The sequence below is a fragment of the Bos mutus genome, chromosome 20, assembly GCF_027580195.1.
Source record: "Bos mutus isolate GX-2022 chromosome 20, NWIPB_WYAK_1.1, whole genome shotgun sequence".
NCBI classification, from domain to species: domain Eukaryota; kingdom Metazoa; phylum Chordata; class Mammalia; order Artiodactyla; family Bovidae; genus Bos; species Bos mutus.
In genome coordinates, this window is record NC_091636.1 from 1,330,027 (window position 1) to 1,350,277 (window position 20,251).

A 20,251-nucleotide genomic window follows, 5' to 3' on the forward strand; every position below is an offset into this window, starting at 1 on the left:
TGACTTGGCAGGCATGTGCCTTGGTGGCCTCATTTCTCTTGTCTCTGGATGTCAGCTCTTCCTAGTTTCTTCTTTGAGGGTAGAGCCCGAGGAACTGGCACATGGGGTGGGCAAATGCTGGATTTCCCTTCCATCTGCTTCCTGAGCATCCACCTTCTGGTTCTATAAGAGGAAAGGAGCCTATACACAAGGTTCCTCAGATTTTCCCCAGCTGAGGGGTTGCTGCTAACACACGCAGGACAACACTGAATGGTAATATGAGCACTAGTGTGTCAGTTGCTCAGTCGTATCTGACTGTTTGCAACCCCATGGACTGTAGCCCACCAGGTGCCTCTGTCCATGGGATGCTCCAGGCAAGAATACTGCAGTGGGTAGCCATTCCCTTCTCCAGGGGATCTTCCCAACCCAGGGATTGAACTGAGGTCTCCTGCACTGCAGGCGAATTCTTTACTGTCTGAGCCACCAGGGAAGCCCTAAAGGAGCAAGAACGAATTACTAAATCAGGTAGCATGTGTCTGATGGGTTCTTGTCCTGCCTCAGTTTCCCCAAATGTCTGAGATTTGTGAGGCCGAAGTAAAAGTGTTTGGCAGACAGCAGAGGTTGAAGCCTACTTCTGAACCTGCTTGCTTTTACACCCTCCAGGGAATGACTTGTGTTCAAGCATTTTTACTTGTTTTTATAGCAGTAAGATTCCTCAATACCAAGGGTCTTTGATGAGACAGCTCTTAAAGATCTGATTCTTCTTTTGAGCAAGTGAAATTTTTTCTCACAGAAAAGGGGTAAAAAGGGAGCCTACCTAGGAGACTTATATGATTACCTAGTGTATTAATTTTCTAGGGCTGCTGTTACAAAGTACCACAGATGGTGTGGCTTCAGTCAGTTTGTTCAGTCGGTCAGTCGTTTCCAACTCTTTGAGATCCCATGGACTGCAGCATGCCAGGCTTCCTTGTCTATCCCTGAGCTTACTCAAACTCATGTTCATTGAGTCGATGATACCATCCAACCATCTCACCCTCTGTCGTCCCCTTCTCATCTCACCCTCAAATTTTTCCAGCATCAGGCTCTTTTCAAATGAGTCAGTTCTTCACATCAGGTGACCAAAATATTGGAGTTGCAGCTTCAGCATCAGTCTTTCCAGTGAATATGCAGGACTGGTTTCCTTTAGGATGGACTGCTTGGGTCTCCTTGCAGTCCAAGGGATTCTCAACAGTCTCCTCCAACACCACAGTTCAAAAGCATCAGTTCTTCGGTGCTCGGCTTTCTTTATAGTCCAACTCTCACATGCATACATAACTACTGGAAAAACCATAGCTTTGACTAGATGGACCTTTGTTGGCAAAGTAATGTCTCTGCTTTTCAATATGCTGTCTAGGTTGATCATAACTTTTCTTGCAAGGAGCAAATATCTTTTAATTTCATGGCTGCAGCTACCATTTGCCGTGATTTTGGAGCCCAAAAATAAAGTCTGTCACTGTTTCCCCATCTATTTGCCATGAAGTGATGGGACCAAATGCCATGATCTTCGTTTTCTGAATGTTGAGCTTTAAGCCGGCTTTTTCACTCTCCTCTTTCACTTTCATCAAGAGGCTCTTTAGTTCTTCTTCACTTTCTGCCATAAGGGTGGCGTCATCTGCATATCTGAGGTTATTGATACTTCTCCCGGGAATCTTGATTCCAGCTTGTGCTTCTTCTAGCCCAGCGTTTCTCATGATGTACTCTGCATATAAGTTAAATAAGCAGGGTTGACAATATACAGCCTTGACATACTCCTTTCCTGGTTTGGAACCAGTCTGTTGTTCCATGTCCAGTTCTAAGTGTTGCTTCTTAACCTGTACACAGATTTTTCAGGAGGCAGTTCAGGTGGTCTGGTATTCCCATCTCTTGAAGAATTCTCCACAGTTTGTTGTGACCCACACAGTCAAAGGCTTTGGCATAGTCAATAAAGCAGAAGTAGATGTTTTTCTGGAATTCTCTTGCTTTTTCTATGATCCAGTGGATGTTGGCAATTTGATCTCTGGTTCCTCTGCCTTTTCTAAATCCACCTGGAACATCTGAAAGCTCATGGTTCACATACTGTTGAAGCCTGGCTTGGAAAATTTTGAGCATTACTTTACTAGTGTTTGAGATGAGTGCAATTGTGTGGTAGTTTGAACTTTCTTTGGCATTGCCTTTCTTTGGGGTTGGGATGAACATTGTCCTTTTGCAATCCTGTGGCTACTGCTGAGTTTTCCAAATTTGCTGGCATATTGAGTGCAGCACTTTCACAGCATCATCTTTTAGGATTTGAAATAGCTCAACTGGAATTCCGTCATCTCCACTAGCTTTGTTCGTAGTGATGATTCCTAAGGCCCACTTGACTTTGCATTCCAAGATGTCTGGCTCTAGGTTAGTGATCACACCATCATGATTATCTGGGTCAGAAGATCTTTTTTTGTATAGTTCTGTGTTTTCTTGCCACCTCTTCTTCATATCTTCTGCTTCTGTTAGGTCCTTTATTGTACCCATCTTTGCATGAAAAGTTACCTTGGTATCTCTAATTTTCTTGAAGAGATCTCTAGTCTTTCCCATTCTGTTGTTTTCCTCTATTTCTTTGAATTGATCACTGAGGAAGGCTTTCTTATCTCTCCTTGCTATTCTTTGGAACTCTGCATTCAAATGGGTATATCTTTCCTTTTCTCCTTTGCCTTTTGCTTTTCTTCTTTTCTCAGCTATCTGTAAGGCTTCCTCAGACAACCGTTTTGCCCTTTTGCATTTTTTTATTGGGGATGGTCTTGATCACTGCCTCCTGTACAATGTCACGAACCTTCGTCCATAGTTCATAAGGCACTCTGTCTATCAGATTTAATCTCTTGAATCTATTTGTCACTTCCACTGTATCATCGAAAGGGATTTCATTTAGGTCATACCTGAATGGTCTAGTGGTTTTCCCTACTTTATTCAATTTCAGTCTGAATTTGGCAATAAGGTGTTCATGATCTGAGCCACAGTCAGCTCCTGATCTTGTTTTTGCTGACTGTATAGAGCTTCTCCATCTTTGGCTGCAAAGAATATATTCAGTCTGATTTGGGTGTTGACCGTCTGGTGATGTCCATGTGTAGAGTCTTCTCTTGTGTTGTTGGAAGAGGGTGTTTGCTGTGACCAGTGCGTTCTCTGGGCAGAACTCTATTAGACTTTGCCCTGCTTCATTCTGTACTTTAAAGCCAAATTTGCCTGTTACTCCAGGTATTTCTTGACTTTCTACTTTTGCATTTCAGTCCCCTATAATGAAAAGGACATCTTTTTTGGGTGTGAGTTCTAGAAGGTCTTGTAGGTCTTCATAGAACCATTCAACTTCAGCTTCTTCAGCATTACTGGCTGGGGAATAGACTTGTATTACTGTGATATTAAATGGTTTGCCTTGGAAATGAACAGAGATCATTCTGTCGTTTTTGAGATTGTATCCAAGTACTGGATTTCGGAGTCTTTTGTTGACTATGATGGCTACTCCATTTCTTCTAAAGGATTCTTGCTCCCTGTAGTAGATATAATGGTCATCTGAGTTAAATTCACCCATTCCAGTCCATTTTAGTTGGCTGATTCCTAAAATGTCTATTTTCACTCTTGCCATCTCCTGTTTGACCACTTCCAATTTGCCTTGATTCATGGACCTAACATTCCAGGTTCCTATGCAGTATTGCTATTTTCAGCATTGGACTTGACTCCTGTTACCAATCACATCCACAGCTGGGTGTTGTTTTTGCTGAAACAATAAGAATTTAGTTTCTCGCAGTTTCAGTGCCTGGAAGTCCAAGACCTAGGTGTTGGCAGTGTTGGCTTCTTTGGAGGCTTCTCCCCTTGGCTTGCAGATGGCCACATTCTCCTTGTGTGCTCACACATTCTTCGGTGTTTGTGTCCCAAGGTCCTTATAAGGACACCGGTCATATTGGAATAGTGTCTACCCTAATGACCTCATTTTAGCTTAATCACCTCTCTAACCTCCCTGTCTCCAAGTACAGTCATGTTCTGAGACGTGGGAGGTCAACATATGAGTTTGGTGGTGGGTGGGGGTGGGGTGGCATAATTCGTCCTGTAACATTTAGGAGGGGACCTGCCAGGTGACAGGGATTCTGTAGCTCTGAAATGATTCTGAAAGACACCAACATAGATATTTCAAGATATAAAAAATTCCTCCTGGGAGGGGAGAAGTAGTTAGAGATGGAGATCATTATGAGGGAAACAGGACCTGAGCTTTCAAGAATGGAAAGGATGTGGATATATAGAGGAATAAGAGGTAATCTTTAGAGGCAGAGGTACAGACGAGGGCTTAGGAAGAAAGATCTGGAGTTGAAAGTGGGCAATGTGTGTTTGTGGAGTGATAAAGAAATCTTTGTGACAAAAATAGAGTACTTGCATGCAGAGAATAGTGGGGAATCAGTGGGATAGGATAGCTGGAAATATATTATGTCCAGGACCTTTCACATCAGCTGGGGAAAATTAACACTAACAGGGTAAGGAATAGGGAGCTATTACCATTGTAGGGGGAAGAGAAATGAAATACTGAACATGGTTTCTAAAGATGAGTTTCAGGGGGATTTCAGGGTGAGTTGGAGGAAGGCGTCAGACAGGCCAGAGAAGAGGCTGTCCCACTGGCTGGCTGTGAGATGATTGGCAACTCAAACTCAGTTGCCTACTGAGCAAGGCAAGAAATGCAAATGAGGGGAGGGGCTTCTGTGGTTAGAAAGCCCCCTCTGCCCAAGGTTCTCTGTTTCCCTTCCACTGGGAGACTTGGGAGAATCTATTCTTCCACCTGTGAGAGGCCAGACCTTGTATCAGTGAAGGGTTTTCCAGGGAAATGAAACCAATAAGATACATAAATACATAGATTTATTTTAAGAATTTGGCTCATGTGACTGAGAGGGGCTCACACGTCTGAAATCGGTAGGGCTGGACAGCAGTCTGAAAACTTAGGGAGGATTTATACATTGCAGTGTCTTGAGGCAGACTTCCTTCTTCTCTAGGAAACCTCAGGTTTTGCTCTTAAGACCTTCAACTGATTAGATGAGCCCCACTTACATCATGGAAGGAAATGCCCTTTACTTAAAGTCAACTGATTTTAGATACTAATCAGACCTACAAAATACATCATAGATACATCCAGTCTAGTGTTTGACCAAGCAGCTAGGCAGCACAGCCTATCCGTGTTGACACATAAAATGTAACCGTGACAGCCCCCAAGCAGGAATTGTGGACCATGTTGAGGCCATGTCTTGTTCCCAGAAACTCTATGTCTCTCCCTCTTTCTCCCACACCAGCCATAGTGAAAAGCTGGGGATGGCTGCTTTACTAGGCTCTGGCCCTGATGTCAGCAGACAGGTCGTTCCCAGTACATATGCCTGCATGAAAATTAACTTGGAAGAGAAGTAACTCTTCTCTTGGAGAAGGTGATGGCACCCCACTCCAGTACTCTTGCCTGGAAAATCCTGTGGACTGAGGAGCCTGGTAGGCTGCAATCCATGGGGTTGCTGAGAGTCGGACTCGACTGAGCGACTTACCTTTCACTTTTCACTTTCATCCATTGGAGAAGGAAATGGCAACCCATTCCAGTGTTCTTGCCTGGAGAATCCCAGGGACGGGGAGCCTGGTGGGCTGCCGTCTATGGGGACACACAGAGTCGGACACGACTGAAGCGACTTAGCAGCAGCAGCAGCAACTCTTCTCTAGTGAGGCCAGAACCAGGGATCTCTGCTCTGATGCCAACAACGTGCCTCAACATTCCTTCTCCAGCTGAATCTCATCTGGAAGAGGGTCTCAGGAACACTGAAGCTTTTAGATTTGAACAGGGCACTGGAATGCTGGGTGGTCCAGGTGGGTTTCCCTCCTGTGCACCTTTGGATGGTGAAAGAAATGCATTGTGGTGTTTAGATTTTGGATCATTTTTACTCTCATTATTCTGAATTCTTTTTCATGTAGACTTCCTATCTCCTCCTCTTTTATTTGATTTGGTGGGCATTTATCATGTTCCTTTACCTGCTGGGTATTTCTCTGCCTTTTCATCTTGTTTATATCTCTGTGTTTGGGGTGGCCTTTCCGTATTCTTGAAGTTTGTGGTTCCTCTTTATTGTGGAGGTTCCTCCCTGTGGGTGGGGTTGGATGAGTAGCTTGTCAAGGTTTCCTGGTTAGGGAAGCTTGCATCAGTGTTCTGGTGGGTGGAGCTGGATTTCTTCTCTCTGGAGTGCAATGAAGTGTCCGGTAGTGAGTTTTGAGATGTCTGTGGGTTTGGTGTGACTTTGGGCAGCCTGTATATTGAAGCTCAAGGCTATGTTCCTGTGTTGCTGGAGAATTTACGTGGTATGTCTTGCTCTGGAACTTGTTGGCTCTTGGGTGGAGCTTGGTTTCAGTGTAGGTATGCAGGCTTTTGGATGAGCTCTTATCAATTGATGTTCCCTAGAGTCGGGGGGTTCTCTGGTGCTCTCAGGTTTTGGATTTAGCCTCCTGCCTCTGGTTTTCAGTCTTATTCTTACAGTAGCCTCAAGGCTTCTCCATCCATACAGCACTGATGATAAAACACCTAGGTTAATGGAGAAACATTGTGGCCTTTAGACTGATGGACTTTGGGGTCAGAGTGACCAGACAGTGTCTCTAAGGACTAAGGTCATGGACTGGGGGAAGACCTTTATCTTCCGTGTGTCTTGGTTTCCTCATATGTTGAATTGGGCTACAGTAATAGTACTGGGCTTTCCTCATGGCTCAGTGGTAAAGAATCCGTCTGCCAACATAGGAGATGTGGGTTTGATCCCTGGTGGAGGAGGAAATGGCAACCCACTTCAGTATTCTTGCCTGGAGAATCCCATGAACAGAGGAGCCTGGTGGGCTACAGTCAGTGGGGTCACAAACGGTTGGACAGGACTGAGCATCTAAACAACAAATAGTATTAATGATAGAACTTTGGAGAGTTGTTAAGACTCAAAGAAGACAATGATGTGTGAGACACTTCTCACAGTGTTTGAGACATCAGTGTGTTCACAGCTTCTACGTTCCTCCTTCTGAGCACACAATTCAGTATACTTCTCTGTCCCCTTGCAGTTAGGTATGGCCATGGCCCTTGCTTTGGCCAGTGAAACGGGAGTGGAAGTGATAGGCCTGTCTTCTGGGTGAAAGTTTTAAGAGCCAGTAAGTGTCTTGACACATTCCCTCCCCCTGCTCTGGGGATAGTAGATAGACCTATTGTGAAAGATAGGTCATCCTTCAGCCAGGGGCCCAGAGTAAGTAAGTGCATGGAGTCCCTGCCTATCTGCACTGGATCTGTAGCCTGAGCTGGAGTCAACTCTGTTGTGTTAGAAGCTCTGGGATCTTGTGGTTGTTTGATGCCTGGGTGATTTACATACGTTAAGTGAAGTAAAGTGAAAGTTGCTCAGTCATGTATCTGACTCTTTGTGATCCCATGGACTATAGTCCATGGAATTCTCTTGGCTAGAATACTGGAGTGGGTAACTTTTCCCTTCTCCAGGGGATCTTCCCAGCCCATGGATCAGACCAGGTCTCCTGCATTACAGGCAGATTCTTTACCAACTGAGCCATCAGGGAAGCCCAAGAATACTGGAGTGGGTAGCCTATCCCTTCTCCAGTGGGTCTTCCTGACCCAGGAATCGAACTGGGGCCTCCTGCATTGCAGGCAGATTCTTTACCAACTGAGCTATCAGGCAGCATTAGGTGCTCAGTAAATGGTAGTTGTTTGGGCTTCCTGGGTGACTTAGTGGTAAAGAATTTGCCTTCCAGTGCAGGAGATGTGGGTTTGATCCCTGGGTCGGGAAGATCCTCTGGGGAAGGGCATGACAACCCACTCTAGTATTCTTGCCTGGAGAATCCCATGGACAGAGCAGCCTATTGGGCTACAGTCTGTGGGGCTGCAGAAGAGTCAGACTCTACTGAGCAGCTGAGCACACAAGCAGATGGCAATTGTTAGGGTTTCCCTTCTTCCTGTGCCTTCTCCCTCAGAGACACTGAGCAGTGACCAGACGGATGAAGTCATTTGTAGCAAATGCTATTTTTGGATCCATCCACTGGCATATAGGAACTCCTGTCTATATAGCTGACATCGCACCTCTATCCTTCTTTTCTCATCAATTTGAAGTGGAAGAATCAGGACTGAACACCAGAGTCCTGTCACCCAGTTTCTTTTCCAAAGCTCACTTTTCTTATGTGTGAAATGGATGTGATAGCTTGGCTTTCCACATTTTCCAGGACTAATTGTATAATGCAGTTATGTCATGTATACTAAGTGATAAACATAGCCCCCTCCCTGAATTCTCTATTACTAGGTTTTCTTTTCTATTTTTTGTTCATCAGACACAATATGTAACTATTCACTTCCTGCCCTACAGGATCTTGGAAACAAAGACCTCAACAGGGATAAAATTTACTTAATTTGTCAAATAGTCCGAGTTGGGAAGATGGATCTTAAGGACACAAACACAAAGAAGTGCACGCAGGGACTGAGGCGGCCCTTCGGGGTGGCAGGTAAGGGCACGCACACAGCACCTCCTAGGTGTGCACGTCCTGGTGATTGCGCTCCAAAGACTTGTTCTTTCGCTCTCCTCCTTGCCCTCCCTTGCTCAAAAACCTTTGCCAGGCAGCCCCTAATACTTAAATTTCTTGAGATTCAATCAAAGTAATTGATGACTAAGTCCAGATTTATGACAAAGATGGTGAATAATGAAATCCCTGCATCTGGAGCAGAGTGCTGGGACCACGGAGCCATCTGAGCCATTGGTACCTTCGCTCCCAAGCATGGTGGAAAAGAAAGAACAATACAGGCGGGATCTAATTATGAGGAACAAATCATCCTTCAAAAAAAATACCCAGGACAGGAAGTGCAGTTAAACAGAATGAGTCACCCACCACACCGCTCAATTCCGGGTTGGACCCTTGGCACAACCGAGCGAGGCTGCTTGAGATAAACATCACCTCTGCATTTCTCCCCAAGCCTCCGCTCTCCTGGGAGTTGCCAAGACTTAATTATTCTCTTCCCACTTTTATGGCTCTTGTTATATTTGACTATCACTTGCTGTATTATTTACCTAATATATTTTCTTTTAATTAACTCACTGTATTTAAGCTAAAGTACATTTTTTTTTTCTTAAAAGACAATTTAGACACCCATGGAAATAGCAATTCTTATGCCAGTTTTACTTCTTTGGGTTAAAATATAACATTTTAGTTGTGTACCATTTATAATCCCTGTATGCCATATCTAAACCCAATGTCTCAGGTTTCTCCTGAGGACACCCAGATCTTCTGTCATGACAAATCAGCTGGTTCTCCAAGTCCCCTGGCACTTCTTGCCAAGTGGCCGAATGGGAGAAATGAGCTTATCCTGAGCTAACTGGTGTTTAAACTGGTATTTTTGCCAGCTAGCTAGATGGGTGATCTTGGACAAGCATTTTTCCCCAGGGCCTTAGTTTTCTTGTCTGCAAATGAGGGACTTAGGCCTGGTGGCTCCACGACCTGCTCTAAATGCTCTGTTTCTGTATGAAGGGCAGTCCTGACCTTACCACATACCTGGTAAAGTGGCGAGGGCCTTACTGCAAAGTGTGTCTTTGTCTCCAGCTATAACTGGCTCTCTCTTCTGGTTTCTAGTGACAGCAATCTGGTGTAAATGAAAGATTTAGGGATAGGTTGCTTCAGGCAGTACTGGATCCAGGAACTCAAATGAATTTTCATCTCTGTATCTCTCAGCTCCTGTGTCCTTTTGCTGACTTATTCTGAAGATGACTGTCCAATTAGTTGGCTAGCTCTTCCAAGTTTGCATCCTACCTGCTTAGCAGCCCAGGGGAAAGAGAGCACTTCTTTTCCATTCATTTCAGGAGAAGCCCCAGGAGCTAAAATATATGCCATTTGCTCATCCCCAAAGTCCTTATTCTGGGCAGGGGGATTTGGTTCCCTGATCCCCAGGCCAAAACTCTGGAGCCAGAGGGAGATTGTTCTACCCAAATATAGCTCACTGAGAATAGGTGAGGGGAGTGTCTGTTTGTCAGAAAGAATGGATGCTAACCAGGTTCAAATAACAGTTTCCCCTCTTTCTCACAGCTCCCTAAACTCCTCTTTTGAGCTAGATACAGTCACTAGTTGATCATTACCTGGGCAGTTTTAATGGCTCCCTGATGGGGGCCTGGAGTGTTTGAGGAATTTCTTGTTGCTAGGATTTTGGCCCTATTTGGCTAGCAAGTTTCAATGCTCCTCCCCCTGCCCCCATTTCTATAATCCCTGCTCTGGGGCAAGAGTTCTTTACCTTAGTTTTATGGAGCTTCAGTGGCTGATTTAAGGACAAGTTTCAGAAGATCCAGGATCCCTCTGGAAATGTAGGGTTCAAGGATCCCCAGATGTGTGTCTGTGAATATGAGCACGTTTATAAAAGAGGGTGATTAGCTCTTCAGACCCTACAGGGAGTCACTGTGCTTGGGTTTTGTCAGTATGCTGCTGCTAAGTCGCTTCAGTCGTGTCCGACTCTGTGCAACCCCATAGATGGCAGCCCACCAGGCTCCCGCGTCCCTGGGATTCTCCAGTATAGTAGACCTCTAATAGGAATATGTCAGAAGCAAACCTAATTGCTTAGTTCCATGGGCGTGGCTCTGACTCTTTCCCCTCGGCCTCTGCTAAGCCCCTGGCTCTCAAACGTTTCTCTGGCTGCCCTCCTCCCAGCCCAGCTTACCCAGAGGTGTTTGCCAGGTGGCCGATGCTGGCTTTCCTGCCTTTTTAAGCTTCCTGCCCTACGATCTCATCCCATTGTCATCCCTTCCTGGGAGCGGGAGGGCTTAAGCCATAAAGTCATTTCTCTTCTTTTTCTAGTTATGGATATAACAGACATCATCAAGGGGAAAGCAGAAAGTGATGAGGAAAAGCAGCACTTCATTCCTTTTCACCCGTGAGTGATTTCCCATTACTTTCTATTCTCTGAAACCACATTTTTCCTGATTGAGGGCCACTCAGAAGCAGAATGAACTGGTTCCTTGAGTTGATAACAGCCAGTTAGGACCTACCAAGAGGAAAGGGTAAGAATGATGGTCTCAGTGCCTAGGCATTCAAAACCATCCAGCTTTTGACCTGCTTGTTCATGAGGTGTTATTTATTTAACAAGCTTTGATTAAAAGCTGGCAGAGAGCTGGGCATTGTGCTAGGCATGGAGCATGAGGTGGTAAACAGGATCAACATGGCTGTTTTCATGAAGCTTATACTTAGGTGGGGAATTAAATGGGTAGGTAACAACAGATCAGTGCATCAGATACAAATATGACTGGGACCATGAAGCTACAAAGCAGCAGCATACCAGGAGCATATAACAGGGAGTCAGGACCTAGTTCTCATGGGCACGCATATCCATGACTTTAAAGGAGGGCAGTGAGGAAGGTAGACGTCCTTTCCTTGATCTAAGAAAGCTTGAGACAGTAAGACCCCAAGCTTGAGAACATTGTCCTCATTTGTTTAAGGAGGATTTTTTTTTTTTTAACAGATAATGAGGTCAGTGACTTGGATTTAGCATGTGATTAGGACTTCGCATGAACAGCCAGAGCTGTGCCACCTTGCTAAGCAGATACTCACTTTGAGGGCTTGGGGATCCTTTCTTTTTAAGAATCTTCCTAGGAATACAAATGGCCTCTACTTGTAGCCTAGGTATTCTCCAAGTTTTAGAGCCATATTGCTTTGTGAAAGAGAGAGATGTGCTCCTTGATGGCAGGTACACTCTGAGCTGACATGGGCAGGCTCCCTTTTCACCTAAGGTGTGTAGAGGGGCTGGGCAACTTTCTGGAGCCCCTGAAACCACAGGGGAGGGAATCTATAAGGGTACCATGCAAACATTTTGTGCTCTCTTTTCCTGTCTAGGGTAACAGCTGAGAATGACTTCCTTCACAGCCTGCTGGGCAAAGTCACAGCCTCCAAGGGGGACAGCGGAGGGCAAGGTACAGAGCCTGCTGGCCAAGCAGGCTGGACCAGACTTCAGCTTGGGCTCCCTTGGTTCTACAGCAACCAGCTCAAACCCCTAGACTCTGGGAGACATAACCTTCCTTCCAGACAGGCCATTACGAAGAGTGGGGTCTCGTGATCTACAGAGATGGAAATCTCTGCCTGAGAAATAGAAGGGAGACATGTCCTTGTGCTGAAGGGAGAGAGGAGTCGGTGTGTCCTGACTCTTTCCTGTGTGTCAGGCCCTGTGAGATGTTTCCTTGTTTGCTTCCCTCCTTCCCACAGTCCTATAAGATAGATGGGATCAAGCCCACTTTACACAGGGTGGGTTTAGAGGGGTGTGATGAAGTGACAGAAGCTGACCCTGCTGGAAGTAACCGGTGGGATTCAAATCAGCAGTGTCTCACTCCAGAGCTCTTTGCATCCCAACTCCCGGCCTCCCCCAGGGCTGGGTCACTGCATCTGTGGCTACGTGTCTCTGCTTCCACGATCTCCTCCGGAGAGAGAACAAGGGGAGAGACCATGGGAGGGAGAGGCTGAGAGAGCACCTTGAAGTTGGCTCTTCATCTTGAGTGCTCCCTTCCAGGCCTCTGGGTGACCATGAAGATGCTCGTGGGTGACATTATTCAGATCCGCAAGGACTACCCACACCTCGTGGACAGGACCACCGTGGTAGCCAGGAAGCTGGGATTCCCGGAGATCATCATGCCAGGTTCTCCTTCCCCTGGGAGGGGTTGAGGGTGGCCTAGCTGCTGTGATCCATTTTCTTTTTCAACAGCCAGCTCCTTTCTTTTCTACTGCTTTCCTCTATTTCTTTCCCTGAAGGTAACTGCTGAAAACAACTGTATATCCAAAATGCATTTATATAATAAACATAAACACGTGAGTATATACACATGCACTTCCCCTCACAAATGGAATCACACTCTATACACTTTCTGTCCCATTACTTGATATACTCTGCACAGTGTTCTGTGACTGACTTACCACTTAATAATTTACCATGGACATCCACTTTACTTCAGGCGGAATAATTTCACTCTCTCTAGGGGTAAGTATGGTCATTCTCTTAAACTGTTAAGCTATTTTTTCTTACAGAAATAGTCCACACTTATTGTAAAGTGTCCAATAACATGAAAAAGGACTACAGCGAAACAGTAAAAGCTCTCTTAAATCTTTGTCTCCAAAAGTAACCACAACTATATGTAGTTTCCAAATATGTATGTAACAAAAAAAAAAAAGTAAATGAGATTCTATAATAATACTCTTTTGAAACTTGCCTGTTTGCCTTAAACTTGAGTCTGGTACTGGTATCCATGAGCACTCTCACTGACTGAGCCCTTCTTTCCTCAGCTGAACTGTGGTCCACTGGAGTCATAGTTTACTAACGCCTGCCTTTACTAAGACGCCAGTTCCTGTGCATTCCCTGCAGGGCTTTCAGCTATCACCACCCCCTCAGCTCCTGAAGACCCTCCCTGCCCGGCCCCTGGCCCTGTCTGTGTTACTTGGACACATGTGGAGAGTCACTCTGTCTCCTCTGCACAGTAAAAGACCCATGGAGAGAACTGTCGGTGGTTGTTATTTACGCACCAAGATCAATCCAACTGAAGCTTTACTTTGCCTTCCCAGAAGGTGTCACTAGAGGATGAAAATTAAGCGATTTTTAATGGAGAGAAAAACATGCCCAACTGTGACCACCTCCCCTTTCGTAACTAATTTTCTACTGTTCCTCCATCCTCTTGTCACCTTCTGCTCCGGGCGCCCTGATGAAGTAAAAATGCTTTTCCAAGTAGTTCTGATTTTAGTATCATTAACAGATGTCAAGGAGGGGCACTTCCCCCAATCCCCCACTCCCCGCGCCCTCTGGTTGATGTCTCTCTCGCTGCACAGACTCCAACTCTTGTCTCTCTCCCTCTGTCTCAGGGGACGTCAGGAACGACATCTACATCACTCTCTTACAAGGCGACTTTGACAAGTACAACAAGACCACACAGAGGAACGTGGAAGTGATCATGTGTGTGTGTGCGGAGGATGGCAAAACGCTGCCTGTAAGGGACCCTGCTGTTGCTCTGGGTGACAGGGCCCTCCTTGGGCGCCTCTGCTCGTAAAGATTTGCTTTTTCCGTTCTTGATCCTGCTCTCTGAGTGCCAGGTGCCTTCGGGGGTGGTGCAGAGTAATGTGACACACACCTTTAGAGTTTGGCTGGCCTGGTAGCCCATAATAAGCCCTGGTGTGTTGTTATTTCTTTACAGCAAAGCAGTTGGCTTTTCAGTGTCTGTCCCTTTCCTTTCATGACCTCTTATTCCTTTCTTGCTCAGCCTTAGTTTTTATGTTGGCTTTTTGCAGTCAAAATGCTGTTCTCATTGCAACCTGAGCTAGTTTATTCAGGCGAAATACCAGGAGAAAGGAACAGTACAGAGCCTTGGGCTGGTGTGAAGACACAGAATGTCCTCAAAACAGACATTGCCGACACTTAATCTGACTCCCCAGTGCTCAGCCAGACATTCTGGTGGAAAGCCTTACCCGTAAATTGGTCTCCAGAGGGCGGGCAGAGTGTATTCAGGAATGCAAAGCATATTGCTATAAATATTTATACAGCATATGTCCTGTACAATATTTGTCATGTGTGTTTACATTTATTTACTTATATTTCCTGTAAGGTTGTCAGCAGCTATGTCCAGTGTGTGGGACGGTTTTGCTTTTCAATTTCTCCTTTTAGAGTACTTAGCTGAAAATAAAATCAGCTCTCAGTAGAAGTTTCAGCATGGGCAAATATTCCTCTTAGGCCACACACAGTAGGTGATCAGATCGCACAGGAGATGGTGGTGTGAGTACAGATAGGTGTTCTGCTTCAGCTTGGGGGCCTAGAGCTCAGGCATATTTTTCTACCCTCCACCTACAAATAGCTGGCATTCATAGAGGCATTGCTATATGCCAGAGACTGTGATAAGTATCCCCTGGAGAAGGAAATGGCAACCCACTCCAGTATTCTTGCCTAGGAAATCCCATGGACAGAGCAGCCTGGTGGTCTAAAGTCCATGGGGTCGCAATGAATCTCATACAACTTAGCCAGTAAACAGCAACAACAACAATGGCGTGTGATAAGCATGATGCATTACTATTACTTCCCCCATTTTTACAGAGGGGGAAACTAAACCTTTGTCAAGTGAAATAACTTTCGCAAGGTCATAGAGTTAGTATGTGGCAGAGATGGGGTTTGATTTAAGACTCTAGGCCCTCTTATTAAACGGGTTTCCCCGGTGGCTCAGTGATAAAGAATTCTCCTGCCAATTCAGGAGGCGCAGGTTCAATCCCTGGGTTGGAAAGGTGCCCTGGAGGAGAAAATGGCAACCCACTCTAGTAAGCTTGCCTGGAGAATCCCAGAGGAGTCTGGTGGGCTACAGTCCACAGGGTCACAAAGAGTCAGACATGACTGAGTGACTAAACAGCAAACAACAGCAAGTAATGCCTAGAGATTAAAAAGAAAAATCCCCAATTTATTTATCAGTTTAAAAATTAGGCTAATAACCACTTCTATCAAATTCTAGGAAGATTGATAATTATTTTTTAAATCTAAAGATATCCTCACAATTGCCTTTTTGTTGGGAAAGATTGGCTCCATTAATTAATACTTAGTTAAGCAAAATCCAAGCATTTAAGTCATCCTCTTTTTGTTGGATTGTGAAACTTTTCTGAAAAATAAAATTAGTAAGAAACACTTTGCTCAAAGAAACACAAAGGAAGAGCAGAGGCTTTTTATCTGAAAGGGAATTTGCATTTCACAAATGTATAGACCATGCTTTGAAGTAATTTTTATCCAACTACCTGTTGGAGAACTCTAACCTCAGCTTCATTTTTTAAAACTGATCCACTTGCCTTCAATGTTGCTGGAAGACAAATTAGAAGGAACAGTAATGGGAACGCAGGCCCCTTATCTTGTTTCTAAAGCATTCTTATCAATACTTCCACCTATGCTATCCTTTCGAGTCATATCCAACCAGGCTGAATAGATGCACTTATCAAAGATGAATATATAAGCAGATATTCTGGAGACTGAAATGGAGAGGTGACTGCCGGCACAGTGGTAATTCATAGTTTCATCTATGAGGTAAGTTACGGGGGAGTTCAGTTGACTGACTATTGAAAATTGCTAAGGAAGCCTGTGGGAGGCCTTTCTTTCTTTACCTGCCAAAATAAAATACAATATTACTGCCTAATTAAGTGTCAGACAGCACACTCAAACATTCCTGTTTGGTGCTGGTGGGTTCCTGTGGGAGCAGCCCCCTTTAGGGCCATCAGTTTTTCTTCCTGCTCCTCGGAGGAGCAGGGTCAGTGGATAGAGTATGTTAGGTGTGTCCTTGACTCACTTTGAGGTCTCAACGACCATGCTCAGGAGGGCCCGTGGCAGAGAAGTTAACAGGGTGGGCTCTGGGATCAGCCTGCCAGTATTCATATCCCAGCGTTCCCTCCAATTCGCTCTGTGATCTTAGGCAAGTTTATGTATCTGTGAAAGAGGAAAAAAGGCTTCCCTGGTGGCTCAGTCAGTAAAGAATCTGCCTGCAATGCAGGAGACCACCTGTAGCACAGGAGACCCACGTTCGATCCCTGGGTTGGCAAGATCCCCTGGAGAAAGAAATGCCAAGGAAATAGCCAGTATTCTTGCCTGGAGAATCCCATGGACCAGAGGAGCCTGGCGGACTGCAGTCCATGAGGTCACTAGAGTCAGACACAACTTAGCAACTAAACTATGACCAAAAGAGGAATAATAATCTCTTCCTCATGGGGTTGCAGTTTATACAAAACACTATCTGTAAGGAAGCTTGTTGTTGTTTAGTCACCAGTCATGTCCGGCTCTTTGCAACACCATGGACTCTAGCCCACCTCTGTCCATGGGATTCTCCAGGCGAGAATATGGAGTGGGTTGCCATTTCCTTCTCCAGGGGTTCTTCCTGATCCAGGGATGGAACTTGCATCTCCAGCTTTCCAAGCAGGTTCTTTACCCCTGAGCCACCTGGGAAGCCTGCTGCTACTGCTAAGTCACTCCAGTCGTGTCCAACTCTGTGCGACCCCATAGATGCAGCCCACCTGTCTCCTCCGTCCCTGGGAGTCTCCAGGCAAGAACACTGGAGTGGTTGCCATTCCCTTCTCCAATACATGAAAGTGGAAAGTGAAAAGTGAAACTGAAGTCGCTCAGTCGTGTCTGACTCTTAGCGACCCCATGGCCTGTAGCCTACCAGGCTCCACGGGATTTTCCAGGCAAGAGTATTGGAGTGGGTTGTCATTTTCTGCTCCAGTCCTGGGAAGCCTGGCAGGCAGTAAATACTCAATAACAGGAAGGAGGTAGCATTTACAGGCAGGAGACCAACTGCAGTTTGAGGCCCTGGAAAGGACTTGAGGGGGTCAGATGCACAATCCAGTGTAGATACCTGAAGCAGGCTTAAGTACAAATGCTTAGATGCTGGGCTGAGAAGCCTCTGCTCCTCTGAGACCAGCCAGTTTACTGGGGTGGAGGTAGGGCACCGGGGATCAGTGCTGTGCAGTGGTTAAGACACAACCTCAAGGGCCAGACAGTCAGGCTGAAAGCCCGGCTCAGCCTGAATCAGCGGGACGACCTTGAGCAAGTTACATAATCTCTGTATACCTAGGAGTCTGCCTGAAAATGAGACGAGCAGTGGAACCTTACTCTAGTGAATACCAGCTGAGGTAATCTACGTAATAGGTATTCATTGACATTCTCTATCAGCAGAAAGGTAGAGCCCTTATGGCAGAAAGTGAAGAAGAACTAAAGAGCCACTTGATGAAAGTGAAAGAGGAGAGTGAAAAAGTTGGCTTAAAGCTCAATATTCAGAAAACTAAGATCATGGTATCCGGTCCCATCACTTCATGGAAAATAGATGGGGAAACAGTGGAAACAGTGGAAACAGTGGCTGACTTTATTTTTCTGGGCTCCAAAATCACTGCAGATGGTGACTGTAGCCATGAAATTAAAAGGCGCTTGGAAGAAAAATTATGACCAACCTAGACAGCATATTAAAAAGCAGAGATATTACTTTGTCAACAAAGATCTATCTAGTCAAGGCTATGGTTTTTCTGGTGGTCAGGTATGGATGTGAGAGTTGGACTATAAAGAAAGCTGAGCACCGAAGAATTGATGCTTTTGAACTGTGGTGTTGGGACTCTTGAGAGTCCCTTGGACTGCAAGGAGATCCACCCAGTCCATCCTAAAGGAGATCAGTCCTGGGTGTTCATTGGAAGGACTGATGTTGAAGCTGAAACTCCAATACTTTGGCCACCTGATGTGAAGAGCTGACTCATTGGAAAAGACCCTGATGCTGGGAAGGATTGGGGGCAGGAGGAGAAGGGGACGACAGAGGATGAGATGGTTGTATTGCATCACCGACTCAATGGACATGGGTTTGGGTGGACTCCGGGAGTTGGTGATGGACAGGGAAGCCTGGGGTACTGTGGTTCATGGGGTTGCAAAGAGTCGGACACAACTGAATGAATGAACTGAACTGAACTGAACCGAGAGCCATCTCAGGCTTGATTACCACCTTGTGGACACTAACTGGCATCTTCCATGATAAGACTGACCTCGTCAGCCTAGAGTACTTTCAGACTCTCGAAGTGCATTCAGACCCCTGATGTCCTTTGTTCCTCAGGTGACTCCTATGAGGTAAACAGTGCTTGTGTTTAGAGTCTGATTTTTCCTCCCACTGCAGTGTGTCCACCAAAGCCAAGTTGGCATTAACTTTTCCAGGCTTCCTTCTACTGACCTGAAGCCAGTTAGGGGCTCTCATTGCTAGTTGGGAGCCATGGGGGTGGGAAAGTTATTGTCTAGGCTCACTGGAGACATCTATTCAGTGCAGTTCAGTTGCTCAATCATGTCCGACTCTTTGTGACCCCATGAGCTGCAGCATGCCAGTCTTTCCTGTTCATCACCAACTCCCAGAGCTTACTCAAACTCATGGCCAGTCAGTGGTACCATCCAATCATCTCATCCTCTGTCATCCCTTTCTCCTGCCTTCAATTTCTCCCAGCATCAGGGTCTTTTAAAATGAGTCAGTTCTTCACATCAGGTGGCCAAAGTATTGGAGTTTCAGCTTCAGCATCAGTCCCTCCAGTGAATACTCAGGATTGATTTCCTTTAGGAGTAACTTAATCTTCTTGTAGTCCAAGGGACTCTCAAGAGTCTTCTCCAACACCACGGTTCAAAAGCATCAATTCTTTGGTGCTCAGCTTTCTTTATGGAAACATACACAGATCTATATTTTCCCTGGAGACATATACAGATCTATATTTTCCCTAAAACTGGGTCCTGTTTTTGGTTGCCATGCTCTCTCTACAGACTTGGTGACATTCAGGTTTCTCTCTGAAGTGTCTATGGGGAGGGCAGTGTCATAGGACTTTCTCAGAATAATGTTGTCCTCAGCCTTAGGCAATCAAAAATTTTCATCATCAAGATAGTTTTGTGGGATTCAGTTGCCTGCTGTACAGCAGTTTTCCTTTCACCAGAGATATATGTGTGTTTTCAGTTTTTATAAGCTACATGGGATTCACTGGAGCTGCAGAAATGCTAAGCCCATAAACGTCATGAGATATAAATCTTGGGAGGTAGAAGGCGTCTAGGCCGTTACAGAGGGAACACTGGACAGGGGGTTAGAGGTGGGAGATGTGTCCTGGGGCTCCTCCTGTGGGGGTGCTGTCTTAGCCGCTCGGAGTTTCGGTTTGCTCAGTTTGGCAATGGGGATGATGACAGTAGCTGTCAGAGCTGATTGTGAGGTGCTCTGTACAAAAGGCACAGCACAGCTCTGGTCACACGGCACTCTACATGGTCGGGAGAACTTCGGAAGCACGTTTCTAATTCAGTACCTAAGAAGTTCTGAAAGGCTCCATCCCACTGAAGAGAAAGTTGTATGTCTTCCCTCACTTGCAGTTCCCTGGTTGTCCTTGTTTTTTTTAGGGATAAGTTTTGAAAGGATGCTATATCCTTTTCAAATGGTTTCAGTCTGGCTGTAGGTAGCATCAGTCTGTATTGAAACAAAACTCATTCTTTCCCGATAGCTCAGAAGTATGGATGGAGAAGGCAATGGCACCCCACTCCAGTACTCCTGCCTGGAAAATCCCATGGATGGAGGACCCTGGTAGGCTGCAGTCCATGGGGTCGCTAGGAGTCGGGCACAACTTGAGCGACTTCACTTTCACTTTTCACTTTCATGCATTGGAGAAGGAAATGGCAACCCACTCCGGTGTTCTTGCCTGGAGAATCCCAGGGACGGGGGAGCCTGGTGGGCTGCCGTCTATGGGGTCACAC

The 20,251-nt window shown here is 45.7% G+C and overlaps 1 protein-coding gene across 1 annotated transcript in view; it reads left to right on the top strand.

Annotated features, from left to right (window-relative positions):
* DOCK2 (dedicator of cytokinesis 2) overlaps positions 1-20,251 on the top strand; it is a 460,175-nt gene that overhangs the window by 50,920 nt on the left and 389,004 nt on the right. Inside the window, exons 10-14 of the mRNA XM_070357390.1 lie at positions 8,361-8,496; positions 10,825-10,900; positions 11,857-11,933; positions 12,524-12,649; positions 13,861-13,985. Coding sequence (XP_070213491.1) covers positions 8,361-8,496; positions 10,825-10,900; positions 11,857-11,933; positions 12,524-12,649; positions 13,861-13,985 — 540 coding nt within the window. The remainder of the gene's footprint in view (positions 1-8,360; positions 8,497-10,824; positions 10,901-11,856; positions 11,934-12,523; positions 12,650-13,860; positions 13,986-20,251) is intronic.